This window comes from Callorhinchus milii, unplaced genomic scaffold (assembly GCF_018977255.1).
Source record: "Callorhinchus milii isolate IMCB2004 unplaced genomic scaffold, IMCB_Cmil_1.0 Scaffold2, whole genome shotgun sequence".
Lineage (NCBI taxonomy): Eukaryota > Metazoa > Chordata > Chondrichthyes > Chimaeriformes > Callorhinchidae > Callorhinchus > Callorhinchus milii.
In genome coordinates, this window is record NW_024704743.1 from 22,338,039 (window position 1) to 22,353,433 (window position 15,395).

At 44.4% G+C, this 15,395-nt stretch overlaps 1 protein-coding gene across 2 annotated transcripts in view; it reads right to left on the minus strand.

Moving 5' to 3' along the window:
- elmo1 (engulfment and cell motility 1 (ced-12 homolog, C. elegans)) overlaps positions 1-15,395 on the minus strand; it is a 153,291-nt gene that overhangs the window by 109,855 nt on the left and 28,041 nt on the right. Inside the window, exons 7-9 of one of the 2 annotated variants that reach the window (XM_007889706.2) lie at positions 12,823-12,858; positions 1,520-1,619; positions 392-543 (exon numbers count right to left, since the gene is read on the minus strand). In XM_007889706.2, the coding sequence (XP_007887897.1) occupies positions 392-543; positions 1,520-1,619; positions 12,823-12,858 (288 nt within the window). The remainder of the gene's footprint in view (positions 1-391; positions 544-1,519; positions 1,620-12,822; positions 12,859-15,395) is intronic. The other variant, XM_007889707.2, reaches the window with a different exon arrangement.

The window sequence follows — 15,395 nt, forward strand, 5'->3', positions numbered from 1 at the left end:
AATGAAGAAGAATCAGGGTCAATATTTCACAAGTTAAATCGCTGCAATCAAACTCACATCCGGGCAAACTTCAACACAGGGAGGCGGATGACAATCTCGTGATACTGTACGTGGAAAATATAACAACAACAATTTCCTGTTATATAGCACCTTTCACATCGGGAAGATGTCTCAAAGGGCTTCACGCAGCTGAATGGAAGTTATTTTTCATCCTGAAACCCAAGCACTCTGAACACGTGGTCTGTCAGTCACCGACCAGGATGTTGGGTTACCAGGCAGTAGCTTTAATGCACAAAATGCACGCGGCCTGGGACAAACTGCTTCTTGTTCACTTTGGGGCAGATCAGCAGTGACTGTAAAAGCTTTTACAAAACATGTCACCAATCCTCACCCTTGCAGATGTGGGATCAGCTGGCCAATAGTAATCTCTTGCGCCACCTTCTGGTAGAGATCGTAGCTGTTCAACACCATGGACTCGAGGATTGCCAGAGACCGTTGCAACACAGACACGTCCATGCCAGTTTTGTTCACGTAACTTGCTATCTGTTTGTGCAAAAAGACACGGTTTAGAGGTAGATCGGTTTTACTTTTCTGCCTGGTTATAAAAAGATACTCAAACAGCTAACTAGAAGAACACAAGTGAGAGGTCAGCTTCCAAACTCTTCTCCCTACTCGACAAATCACTGGTGTTCTTGACTCAACCATCATCATAATAATGATGCTCAGATTTTGGATAGCTCATTTCATGTCCCAAAGAGCTTGACAGTACATACAGTAAAGTGCAGTGACTGTATGTTTTGTGGGCTAATGCAGCAACCAATTTGCACATAGCCACACCCCACAAACAGCGAATGACAAAAATTTTATTTGGGAGATTGCTGGCCAGGGCAAACTTTTATGCAAGTATGACATAACTCATACTTTGCATAAGTCACATTAAATGTATGGGCCCAACTGATACGACTTATGTGAGGTTTACTTACACATTTTTTTTCAGTGAAGACTATTCTGAATCCTACAGCGACACTAACTGTACACGTTGCACTGGGATTGCGATTGCCCCATTAAGGATAAGCAAATAGAGCAGATCATTGGACATTACACTGTTCAGGGGTTATGCTGTCATTGCAGTCTCACGCTGTCTCAAACCCTTCTCTTTGTACCAATCTTTTCTCTCTCCCCAACTTTCTCGATTTCTTTCTCTCGACTCGAGTATCTAATACTACACCCTACCGTCCGTCATTAAATAAACATTTGCCTTCATTCTGTCAGCTTACAGTCAACCGCTGGGTAAATCACAATTCCAGTAACCTTGTGCAAAAGCACACACAATAAATTGTTTGTTTGGTTAATCTCATAACCTCCCAAGTTCACTTCCACATCAGAACCCAAAGCTAACTTTCTCTTTGCAAGTGCTGCAAAAAATACCTCTCTCTTTCCCCCCTCCCCTCCCTTGCAAATGCTGTTCTCCTTTGAGCATCATCTCACAGGTGCATTGCAATTATAATCCCATCATTACCTTCTTGATGAAAGCTACTGAGAACGTATCCCAGGAGACAATGCCATGATCCATGAGTTCGACGAAGGCGGTTAAAGAAAACGACAACATATCTCCAAAGCTGATGGCGGGGAGGAGAGAGGAGGGGGTAAAAAAGAAGACACCATTTACAAATCATCTGCAGCCATCTACACTCGGGCAACCGAATCAGCCACCGTATTACAGGTAAATCACAGAGCAGGAAAACCGAACGAAAGCCACACGAGTATTGGCAATGTCAAAAGCGTGAAGAGCAGAAGGGGCAAAAGGTTAAAATACAAGTTATTAAATGATTCCATAGCTCAGCAAAAACAGCAGACCCGCACCCTGAAAGGAAGAGGTTTTAGTAGAGACGTTAACAGTGCCAGCCAGCAGAGCCTCATGCATTTACCATGCCCGAGAGTACAAGGTCACAGCCCAACTTCACACTCCAATCAGCTTCTTCCTAAAGCATGTCAGTGATCCGTAGAAACCACGAGGAGAGCCGTGGGAATTTCAGTCTCCTCGTGGGATTAACCATCTCTGCGTTAGTAGGAGGTTAGGAAAGGATGAGGGTGTTTTTTTTGTTTGATGCACACCACAATTTGCCCCCCTCCCACACCGTCTCACTTATAAATCATAAAGCATACCTTCAAAAGATGCCAGAATGAACCGTAGGTTTAAGCGAACCGTTTGGGCAACTCTTAACGCTGGGATTTACAAGTCATCTCCTTTGAGGAACAGTGTTTGTAAAAAGCATATTCAATAGGTAATCAGCTCTGCAATTAATGGTATGTTAATCTCTTATTTGCTCATGGTGTCCGCACACTACACTAAGTGCACAATTCTGAGACCTCAGCATTAGATTTCTGTGCTCTTGTCAAGTATTCTACAATCAAAATGCACTAAAGCGACTCAACACCTGATATTCATACACAACCTCGTCCATAGATGCTTCCAATCAACTGATGGCAAATTAAGTCAGTACAAATGGACTACCATCCCCATTCTGGTGCAGCGTTACCATCCGGCTGCATTGCAAAATAATTCCTCGCCCATTCTCTCCAAATTAACGCTAAGTTTTTTTTTGCGCGAAAGAGCTGAGTCTCAGTTTGAAAGTCACCTACGAGGTTCAGAGGTATACAGTACACTGAAATAAAATAACCTGCTTGTGCTTTCAGTGCACGAGCTGTCTTCCGAGGGGTGACCAATTCCTGTTTCGAGACTGTTCCATCGTCTTCACATATCATTTGCTGAATGAGGCGATTGCCTCACTGTAACCCATCCTTCAAATCTGGGAGGTGGCATTAGCACATTTCGTTTAGCATCGGGGATGGCACAAACACTCGCTTCGCAGAACTGCATCTTTTCTAGTACACTCAAGTACAATGTACTTTTTAAAAAGTCTGATTGATAGACGCGCCATTTATTTTGGTCAGTTGGTGAGGTGGAAACCCCTCACTTTACTTAAAAGGTATCCGAACCAGACTGACAGTTCTACCGAAAAATGCCACTTATACATGGACACTTCTGTGGGTCTGGAACAGAATGCACACTCTCTCTCTGGAGGGACGCATCCTGCTTACCTAGGTCCAGAGAGTAATGGGCTCAGGTTAGCAAGAGCCAAAGGACTTCAAAGCGTGCGTTGGGGTACCTGCTGAAGTCTAACCAGGTAAAACTGCATAGTTTGCCATTGTCTGGCAAGCTTTCCCTCTGCTTGTATAGCTAGGACCACCCAACCCGTTAGGGCTTTGGCTTACACAGATAATAGGAGCTCAATGGAAAGAATTCCTGTTCCCAGTGCCCTGACTGCACTTCCAAGTCCTGTGACGAGCCCGGCTGGCTAGTCTATCAAAGCAGTGCCCTGGAGTACTGAGGACTGGCCTGGCTCAGGAACCGAAATTGCCATATAGTGGCAGAAACACCATGTCCATGAAAGTTTGGAAGAGGCAGTAGGGAGACATACTCAAAAATATCTATGAGTGTTGCATGGACAGCATGCTACACCTTCTACATGGGGAGGAGGGAGCAAGAGGAGAGAAAGAGAAGGCATATTGATTTACAATATGTAGCATCCATCTGACTGCAGGGCGAACATACACGCGATACATCTTTGGGTATGTTTTGTGGATTTGCCCATCTGATGTATACATTACATCAACTCAAAATACAGCTATTGCGGGGGATTCCCTGATGGCCTCTTGAATAAAGGCATCGTGGTCAAGGTTCACACAGTGAGATACCGGAGACTGCTCGGTGACACAGGAAAAGGATTTAGGAGTCAAATTGTTCTAATTAATTATTGATCAAGATTTCAGGGAACAATTACGCCACTGTTCCATTAACTTCTTCTCTGCATTCAGGAGAGAATGAATGATTCCTACATATTGTGACTCTAATTCAGTGGAAGAGAGGTGATACTCTCACCAAAAAAGAAGCTCAAAATGTATATTAGGGAAGCATTTGAAATCCATGTGCGCTGCTTGGGCCAGTATAAAAGAGATGATCACAGCATTCCTGAAGGATAAAAAAATAATCTTGAACTGGAAAGGAAAAGAAGAATAACACACGCATAGAGCGACAGCCTATTTTATAGTGTTATAGCCCTATCATTACTAACAACCATGAGAAGTAGTTAATACCAATGCAGGATGCATTTGCCCCAAATGCAATATAATTCTGTATTCAACCAACACAGCCTTCAGGACCTAGCTAAACATACTCAATGTAACACAAGTCACTTGTCTCACCAATTAACTAACAACAACTTGCATTAAAATGGTGCCCTCCAGGCCGGGTGGCGTCTCAGAGCGCTTAACAACTGTGGAGCCCGAAGCTGAGCCAGGGGGAGGGGGAAGGTGACCCGAGGCGCGGTCGAAGAGGAAGGTCTTCAGGCGCAACCTGAAGATGGGGAAGGAGAGGGTGAGGCGAAGGGGTTGAAGGAAGGAGTTCCAAATTTTCGGGGCATAGTGGCTGAAGGCACGGCCGACACGGAGGAGGCCGGACCCAGTAGAGCAGAGATAGCAGGTACTGCTGTGGGGAGAGAGGAGGTTAGAGAAATAGGGGGGGTGCCAAGGAATGGAGGGATTTAAACACTAGAGTGAGGATCTTGAAGTCGATCCGCTCTGTGACAAGGAGCCAGTGGAGTTTGGCAAGGACTGGAGTAATCGGGGTATGAAGTTTGGTGCAGGTGAGAATGCGAGTGATAGAGTTTTGAATGAGCTGGATTTTGTGAATAGTGAAGGAGCGGAGAAGACCGGTGAGGAGGGCATTAGAGTAGTCCAGCCGAGAGGTGACAAATGCATGGACAAGGGTTTCGGCAGTTTTTGGGGTGAGGTATTGTCTGAGACGGGTAATGCGGCGGAGGTGGAAGAAAGCGGTGTTGGTCAGGGACCGTATGTGGGGGAGGAAGGATAACTGGGGATCGAACCTGACCCGTAAGTTGCGCATGGGTTCGGAGAGTTTTAAGGACAGGTCAGGTAGGTCGAGGAGGTTGGAACTGTGGGATAGAAGATGTCAGCGGGAGCCAAAGGGTCTGGCCAAAGGGGTGAGGTAGTGCCGTAGTCTGGCAATGTTCCGGAGGTGGTGGAAGGCGGTGCCAGTTGTGGCGTGGATGTGGGGAAGAAAGGACAACTCAGGGTCGAACAGAACCCCGAGGTTCCTGACCGGCTTTGAGAGGTGGAGAGTGCAGCGTTGGATGCTGATGCTGTCAGCGCCTGAGGTGCGGAGGCGCTGACGCGAGCCAACCAGGAGGGCCTCAGTTTTACGCACGTTGAGCTGAAGAAAGTTGTCTCTCGTCCAGGACTCGATGTCGGACAGGTAGGCTGTCAGGACATCGGTGGTCGTGGAGTTGAGGGTAGAAGAGAAAAGGTAGAGTTGGGTGTCATCCGCATACATGTGGAAGTTAACCGCATGTCTGTGGATGATGTCACCAAGGGGGAGCATATAGAGGGTGGCCAAGTTTGGAGGGATCAAGGGTAGTTTTTTAAGGAGGGGGATGATGACCGCGATTTTGAGGGGGAGTGGGACTGATCCTGAGGACAGAGACTGTTTAATAGTGTCTGCCAGCGGTGGACTGAGGAGGGGGAGCTGGGTGATCATCAGTTGGGTGGGAAGGGGTTTGAGGCAGAAGGTGATGGGTTTCATTGTGGTGATGGTGGATGAGAGGGAGAAAGGAGAGATGGGGGCCGTGGTAGGAGCTGAGGGCGGGGTGGGTACGGGAGATGGAATGTAGATGGCGGGAGGTGACACGGGGCAGAAGGATAAAGCTGTCAGGCGGATGTTGTTCATTTTAGAGGTAAGGAAGTCCATGACCTCTTTGCACTTGGCATGTAATGTGATGATTGAGACTTCTTGAGGGGTCACACAGAGAAGGTGGTGGGGGGTGGAGAATAAGATTTTGGAGTTATTGTTGGCCAGTATGATATTTTTGAGTAGTGCGCAGTTTTTGCTTGCGACAGGGAGTGGCGGTAGGTGTGAAAATGCTCGAGCCACAGCTGGTGGTGAACCATGAGGTTGGTTTTATGCCACCAGTGCTTGAGCAGCCGGGTTTGGGATTTTATGGAGCGGATATGGCTGTTGTACCAGGGGGAGGGGGTGGGTTTGGAGACGGTCCTCGATTTCACGAGGGAGTTGAAGGTGGAGGAGAAGGAGATGAGGAAATGGTCCGAGATGGCCTTGTCCGTGATGCACAGGTCGGAAATGTCAAGGCCATGTGTGATGACAAGGTCGAGGGGGCGGTCACGGTTGTGGGTCGGCGAGTTGATGTGGAGGGTGAGGTTAGGGAGGAGAGGAGGGCAGTGAAATCTGAGGAGGTGGTGCAAGGGGAGTTTAGGTGGAGGTTGAAGTCCCCCATTATGAGCAGGCGTTTTGAGCAGAAGGACAGAGAGGAGAGCGGAGATATCAGAGAGGAAGGAGCCAGGGGGTTTTGGGGGGCGGTAAACCAGGAGAATTTTGAGTGAGAGAGAAGAGATATGGTAGAGGGTGAGGTGCTCAAATGAGGAGAAGCAGCCAGAGGAATAGGGGGATAGACCAAGGGAAGCTTAGGAGATGAGGGCCACCCCCTGGCACGTTGGTTAGGGCGGGCGGTGTGGTGGAAGGTGTTGCTAGGGGGGAGGCATCAACTAGGGGGACGGAGTCACTGGGGGAGAGCCAGATTTCCGTAAGCCCAAGAATATCCATGTGCTCATCCTGGATAAGGTCATGGATAGTGAGGGCTTTATTGGAGAGGGAGCCGACGTTTCGTAGGGAAATGCGGCTGAGTTTGCTGGTGGGGGGGTTGGAGGAGAGAGTGGTACGGAGAGGATTTTGGGTCATAGCGGAGAGATGACTGTGGAGTTTGAGGAGGGGGAGAGTTGGAGAGGGTATGGATGAGGAAGGGAGAAGAGGTGTTTGTCTTTCGAGCTGTTGTCTAACTGCTCCTCTATGTTTAACTATGTGGCTCATTTATTCTCTAACTTCACAGAGACCAGAGTCAAAACCTGATCGCTATGGCACAGAGTATGCACATTACTACAACATCCCCCAAAACCAAGGATTTATCGCACTTGCATTTGAGGAAGACATCAGCTGAACAGAATGTCGGTGCTCGGTCACCGTTGCACTGGATACCCTCAGATGTCAGCCGAAACGACTGGCAGTGCCCACCTATTGGCTTTACCGGGAGAGACCTCAAACTGCAAATAGAATTCCTGAGCCTAGTGCAAAACAAACCAAACCAGGAAAACAGGAACACACACAGCAGCCACAGTGCAGGAAAGCTGGCTGTATAACTGTGAAGCTCTCTACAGCTGTGAAGCGGCTGGAGCAAGCAAAGCCAGAAGAAGCCGGTGGGAATATTTGTTCGATTAATGAACGCATTTTAGTACAATTTTGGCAAATGATTAAGACACACAGGTATTAGTTTATCAGAGCAGCAGTGATTGGCAGTCTTGAACAATCTGATTTATTTCTCCTGTTCAAATACAGATTAAGAAAGATTCTACACTCAAATTCATTAGGTCTCGCAAGCATTTTAATGAGCAAACATTTTACATGTGGGAACAGGCAGAACATTGGAAGGAATATTTGAAATAATTCTAGTGTGGAATTTAAAAGCACTCAATTGGAGACTATCTCAGATCTGTGCAAAGCAGTCTTAAAACAGCAGCACACAAAGAGCATTGAATGCAATGGCACGTTGAGACTGGCCAATAGCTTAGATGGAAGAGAAGCCAAGTCCCATTCTTTGTTCCACAAAATTCAGTCACTGTCTTGCACAGTCTCGAAAATCCCATAGCTTTCATGATGGGTGAAATTTATTAATTCTTGGTATAACCGAGGGAAGAGACACTTAGGCTAGTGGTGCATTCTGACTATGAGAATCACTTGGCTGGAACAAAGCAGAATCAACGTGTTCTTCAGAAGTCATTAGCTCAAACCATTCTGCTTTCCCCAAGGTCAAGCAAGACCCTGGGAGGGACAATCTTTGGAAGGAGATAAGGACAAAGAAGATAAGCACGCAACAGTGTGGGCAACATTGGGAAAAAAAGGAGAGCTGTAAAAAAGATGTTTTTGCAGGCAGCTTAGAGGGAAACATGAAGAGAAAGATGCACTTGAACAAAGACAAAAGGTCTATGGCGAGGATTTTAAAGCCAAAAAGGATGCCTGAATGAACCATTTTTGTTGGTGCAAGTATAGGGTCTAATATGCAGCGATTTCAAACAGAATCCATAACTGGGGATTTCTTCCATTGACCCAAAAAAATCATGCGGATCCATGGGAGCTCAAACTCCGATCCGAAATCAGATCGTGTGAGAGCATTGCTGCCGTGAACAAGCATCACTGCCATCAATCAGCGTAGTATACGTCCAGTTTCCTTGCTCGAAGAATGCAGTGTGCAAATCACAACTCACATTTATCAAAAATAGAAGTGCTGAAAATCGTAACAACTGAAAGAGTCGTAACTAGGGGAAATTATTCATTGATGGCTCTGCCCTCTCTTGTTCCTGTATTATGCGGTTGCAGAGTAATCTCTGCATTCCTCAGTTTTCATTACGTGGTCCTTTCTATATAAATGTACACGAGAAAATATTTCAAATTGAAATTATGATAACTAACACACACCAAAAGCTGAGAGTTACTTCAATACTCCAGACTCATGTGAGGCTGCCTTTCATGTCTCTCCTCAATCGATGGGCGGTTATCTTGAAAATTTCTTAGCGAGAATGTCAAATTACAGTATGTCCCTATGTAAAGTACAGCTCACATCCTCCAGCAAGCTGGCGGGGTGGGGGGGGGGGGGGGGGTTGCCCAGTATCCTTGTGGATGGGACCAGTTGGATTGAATGGCCTGTTTCTGTGCCATATTTGGCAGCCATTTTGCACACAGCAATGTCCCACAAACAATCGCGGAGTGAATGACCAAATTTATTTGTTGCCAGGACACAGCAAGAAACTCCCGTCTCTTTTCGAACAGTGCCGTGGGATCTTTAATGTCCATCTGAACAGGCAGATGGCACCTGGTTTAACATTGCATCTGAAGGACAGATCACTCTATGGATAACAATAAAAAATCCTTACAGTTGTGTAGTGCCTTATCACGTCATCAAGAATATCTGCCTCTGGGATTGGGATAACAGCAGAAATACTGGTCTTAATTTTACACTGCACTTGCCCCTCACTCAGAGGAGCCAGATGTCCAGAGTGGCTGGTGTAGGAAATAGAAAGGGTCAACACTGATGCAGTAGAATTTGTTCTTCTGAGGAAAAGGCTCAGGCGCATTAATCTGACCTGGCAGTGCTTGCTGTTGACACTAGCTGGTTGGGAAAGTGTTCCATTTCTCAGCACGAACATCTCTGACCTTAATGAACCTTAAAATGTAACCTCAATCTCCCAGTGGAGTCCTTTAGCTCAGTGGTTAAGAGCACTCGCCTCACATGTAAGAGACCTGGGTTCGATTCCCGGGCAGGGCGAAATGTTGGGCAAGTTTCCTTACTCCACACGTCACTGTTTACCGAGCAGTAAGTAGGAACCTGGTTGTTAGTCAATTGGCGGATCGCTTTGCCGGGGATAATAATTCCTTCAAAAAAATAATAATAATTTGGTCACTCAATCCACAACCGTTTGTGGGACAGTGCTGTGCGCAATTGGCTGCTGCGTTTCGTCCACAACATATACAGTCAATTCACTTTACAGTACATTCTGTGAAGCGCTTTGCGGGGTCTCGAAGACGTGATAAGGCACTATATCAAATGCAAGAATTATTATTAGTATTATTACTACAGGAAGCCACAAGGAAGGAAAAAGGATTGTTCAGCCCAAACCCTCTCTTTCCACAGACCCTATCATGGACTTCACCCTAAGCCCTTTAACTCCCAGGGAAACATTCTACTCAGGTATTCTCCCATCCCAAAGGCAATCAAATGATAGAACAAAATTAACCTGTCCTGACATTTGCACTATTCACACCTATTGTGCTACGTCATCACAGAAACCAAAGTGGTTGTCCAGCAGGGAGGTGCTAATATATCCCTTATTGTTCAACTTGAAACAATACTTGACCATCTGTCTTTTTTTAATAACAGTAAATAGTTCCTTCAGCTCTTCACTAACATCACAAATGTCATCAGCATTAGGGCTGCAGTGAGGGAAGCAGTGAGCAGAACTCGCCAGTGCTCCATATTACCCGAGAGTAAAATGGATGAGGCAGTAAAACCTGATGGTGCCTCCCTCTCAGCGCTCTGCAACAGCCATTGATTTATACAATTGGGGGATAAATAAAACATATGACATCTCTCATAACGCCAGAGAGATGTGCTCTAAAGTAGACCTGGAATGTAAGGATTTTTTCCCAAAAAAACATCAGAAATGTGTAGTATTAGGCTCAATAATATTTACTCTTCAAAAACAAATTAGGAGCTTCATAAAGTCACTTATTTTTAGTTAGAAAGTGGTATTTTGGGGCAGGATTTACAACTATTGCTCATTAATATGCATCAAACAGGATGCATCAGTGAATGTACTAGGTGGCAACATTGTCAGGTTAAGTCTCTTTGATGGGGAAAGACCCACCATGTGGCATAGAAACACTTTCTGTTGTGTATCGCCAAGGCAAGACAATAATACGCGTAAAACATTTTTTAAAAATGCCATTAACATGTACATCTTAATTGGATTTTCATGTCTTAAGTTTTACAACTTTCGGTTAAAAAGAGTTCTGTGTTTGACGTTCTGTAATCTGGATAGAAATGTTACAAAAATAACCTACTCTATAAGTTAGTAAATTACAATTAGTTCTATTTTAAGTGGGTGTGTTTGTTTGTCTGTTCGCCTCAGTGAAGATCGAACAGAGCGAACATTGTGGCAGCTCTGTGATCCAAGGAAAATCCAGTTCAGCTTCAGTGTCTGTCTTTGGGGCTGGCGTGTCTGTCAGAGTAAAGGCAGATTGCTATTGTGTCAGCTGTGGTTGAATGAAACCCAGAGAGGTTAAGCCGTCAACCACATGATAAAAAACCTTTGCAAGCTAGAACAGGCAGAAGCGTACAACATGAGGATGAGAGGGTGAAATCAAATGGGCTGAAGTTGCCTTCTTCATCAAAACTAATCTTGTGGATTCCAAAATTGTGTCATGATCCATAAATTTCTGATATTGAAATAGCTGTGGTACTTTACATTTGAGTCAAGTTTTATTTCTGATTTGTTTCCAGTTTTTATAGGACAACAAAATCTGCAGTTTATGAATATTTCTATGCCACCTTATTGTCAGCTTTGCAAAAAATCAGTAAATTGAGGGCTTTCTAGATGTTATGAGTAAAATCTTTGTTCATGGATTGATGAAGGTCCATCTCAAGACCTACCTCTTTGACCATGTTTTTGGTCATCTTTCCCCTCCTTAAACCCCTCAGCTCCCACCCCGCCTTGAGCACCCAGCTAGGATGTGAAACACCTCCTGACGTGAATGTAAATTTGTATTGTTCTGTTTCTGTCTTTCACCGAATGTCACATAACTTTCTGAGTGCTTTACACGGAAGTGATAGAATTACAAAGTCATTACATTTGGTTGCATTCCCCCTCCTATCCTTTTTTAAGATAATTAATGGGTGATGGTAGAATTACATACAACATCACAGAATGGAAACAGGGCACTCAGCCCAACTAGTCTGTAACGGAGATTATGCTAGGAGTTCTCAGAACTCATAAATCAGTTGTTGTATTTATTCTAGTGCAACCAGAATCGTCTTTATAAACCGTTACTAGACAAAACCTCCACAATTATTGGAGTTATGTTGCTTTAAGAAACGGATAAACAGCAGGTTTTATTTTCAAACTCTTACAAAATATCTGTTTTCCTGGAATACACAAAGAAGATTAAAAAAACTTGAAAAGTAAAATACTACAAGATATTTTAATAATTCTGGTTGGTACCTTTGCAGAGGCTTGAAGGGGTATGACGATTAGTCAGGGCAGTGGGACTGAATGAACACCTTGCTCTGAGAGACGGTGCAGACTCAATGGACCGAATGGCCTCCTTCTGTGCCGTAAATTTCTGATTCGACACCAGGTTAAAAATCTTCACCCCCAACAAGAGGCTGCCCTCACTGTCTATGACCCCGGCTTGTCTCACTCATTTAACATCAGCCTCTGTTTTGGGCTGCGAGGAATTTCTGAAAAATTGTCTTTTTAAAAAAGAGATTTAAAATATCATTGCTGGAGGTTTTTTTAAGAAAAAACAAAAAGGCACTTGTGTGTTAATAGAGTGCTGCTACACCATTCTAAGATAGATGGAGAAATATTTTTTCTCCCATTCTAGGTCTGTTTTAAACACAAACAACATTGGCATCAGTGTTGTTATTCTATCAAATTGTACAACCTCAGCAACAATCACCAACAAGAAATAGGCCGATTATTGGTTCAGTCGGACAACAGCTCAGGGCATGCAGAGATTGTGAGCTGTACAGATCTCATTACCTCCCTGGGTATTCTACCAGCTGGTTTCTAGTTCAATCCTTGTGTATTTTTCAGGTCAAAGCAGGACTGAAGCCTGACTGACCCAGAAAGGTTTACACACCCCTCGCATTCAGAACGCAAACTCTAGAAGGAGTAAGAGTGCAACAAGAAGGTACTTTTAGTAAAAAAAGAGTGAAAGAGGAACTGATAGACTGCCCGTTACCACATGCAAAATGAAGTACTGTTCAGAGCTGGCTGCAAACGAAAATCAGCCCACAGAGGAGAGAGACTGAAGCGTTATTTCACAGTGTGAGGACTTGATTTTCAACCATGCAATGAAAGAGAGACGATACAAAGCGACAAGTCCGGTGGTATTCTTACCAGGGCTTCATTATCTTCTGCAATTTCTGATAGCGTCTGCAAAATTTAAAAACTTTCACATATTACACAGTTCTTCATAATGTCATTCATAGCTCCACAAAGTACACTCAGACACCAGCTGTGGTGCTGGAGGAGTTCTACACACAGCGCAGAAACAAGTCAGAGGCATCACCTGCGTAAAGTAATACGGTTACTTTACTGCCATCTGTTGACATTTACATCTTTAAGCAAAGCTCCATCCCTAATCCCCTTTCTCACATCAGAGTGGCAGTGGGGGAAGAGAAAGAGGAAGAAACATATCATAAAGCAGGTACTTTGATCACATTCCTACTTTTAAGAATCCACATCCTTGAGTAACATTATGGGAAAGTTCCACTCTCCCAGCACATCAATTTTCTCCGATGAACAGTTTTAACTAAACAGCATTTAAAATGAGGGTCAGTGATCTTTTCAAATAAAACTACTGAAGTTAAATGCAATTCTCAAAATGCGTCTTTCAGTTTGCAGAGCTGCAAATCACATCAGAACATATTTGAAGAGAATTAAACAATGTCTTATTTTTGGGTCAACCGGTGTCTGATACATGCAGAAACCCATCAGCTTGCTTAAAAGTTGGCGAGAGTTAAGGCTTGGGGACCCCAGAGTGTGCGCTGGGGTACTGCTGGAGTCTAACCAGCTTAAAAATATATAGATTGCCATTGAGTGCAATGTCTGGCAAGTTCAGCTGAGACCACCCGATCCATGGCTCTGACTTGCAGGATTGACAGGAGGAGCCAAGTGGAAATCATATCTGTCCCCATTGACAGGTCTGACCCTCCAAGTTCTGCTGATGAGCCAGGTTACACTGTCATCAGCAGTGCCCTGGAATACTGCAGACCTACCTGGCTCAGGAACTGGACTACCGAGACATTCCATTGCCAAGCAATTCACCTTGTAGCCAGCTCATTCCCGAGGAGACCCTGTTTATTTCCCCACAAGGAGAACAGTCCGCAGTCTTATTCACAACAATACAGACAATGCACTAAATCACAGACCGTGTTAACGTTCAGAATATGCCGTTTGATTGCTACAACTTTAAATATAGAACATTGTCACCTTATTTTTTGTGTCTCCATATTTATATTGTGAATTGGACATTACCTGTAATGCATTATGATGGCTTTCGCATCGGTCAAAAAGGAACAAAAGAACAGCAAAGCATTTAATGTGTGTAGCACCAATGGAACCTGCTCCCGTTGTTAACTAAACTCTCTGCCTCCGTAATTGCAGTCTTTCTCCTGACCTGTACACTGCTATATATGTGAAGGTTTGGCAAGGATAGAATCGGGATGGGCTACAATCATCATCCGTTACCCACTCTCCTGCCTTCGAACAGTTTGCCGCCAACACTTACTGTGTAGACTCACACACAAAGTATGTCACCGAGAATCATAGACAATTCACAGCAATGAAGCAGGCTATTTGACCCATAAAGTCTGCACTGTTGTTTTCCCTCAGTTGGACGAGATTTCGGAGGGGGGCCAGTCCCCATAGAACTTTATCCCGGTGCCACTGTTGAACAGAAACAAGTAGCACACGGGTCCAATCCTTTCCTGAGCACTTCCCTATGCTATGCTGAAGAATGAAATCTGCACGTTCAAGGAGACTCAGCCAGTAAATTTTTTTGGGGAAAAAAAAGGAACATGCCACTTACACCGTGGTTGCACAGTGCTGATGAGCTTTGGAATTCACGGAAAGGGCCTAGCAACACACTGGCTGGTACAAGTTCACGCTCACAGTGAAAAGTGTAGCATTTTACCTCAGTATCATAAACACTGATGGGAATCAATCGGCTGAAAAAGGGGGAGGGAGGGAAATGGCAAAACGAATAGTGCCCTGGGAGGATAGGATTTTACTGACTCTTTGCTCTCCTACACCATCTCCATTCACAGCCCCTCATCTTCCCCATGTTTGGAATGTTTTTCTTTTAAAAGCATTGAAAAACTTGACGTCATTCTGAAAAGATACTTCACTTTTAAGGGAAAAAAAGGGTGGAGGGGGGGCTGTTGAAATTCCAGAACAAAACTTTTGATTCTTCTCCTTGTAGTTCTACAGAGGCAGGATTTCTCATTTCTGTAATTATTTTGCAGAATAAAAAAAGACTGCTACTCTCTTACCATTACAAGGCCCAGGAACAACAGCTGAATGTGCACAAATGATACCAGAAATGCTCACGCAAAACAAGTAGACAGCTTCACCACTTTACATCATGGAATAAGAAAAAGCTATACAGCCAATAAAATCCACTCCTTTCACAGACGATACAAAACCCACCCTGACATGGAGTCTACCCCACACACATCATCTCCCGGAGAAACTCTCTACAGAGATATTCCCCGATCCCCATAGTGAATCACGTAAAAGTACCAGAATATTACTTTTTTAGAAGTTATTTGACACAGCATCTTTCAAAAACATGATCCAAAACTGAAGCAATCAAATGATTTAAAGGCTCTTGTTTTAAACATACTTAACATAAATAAAATGTTCTAGCTTCTAAACTTATTCTACTTGTGGTGTCAGGGTGTTGGGTT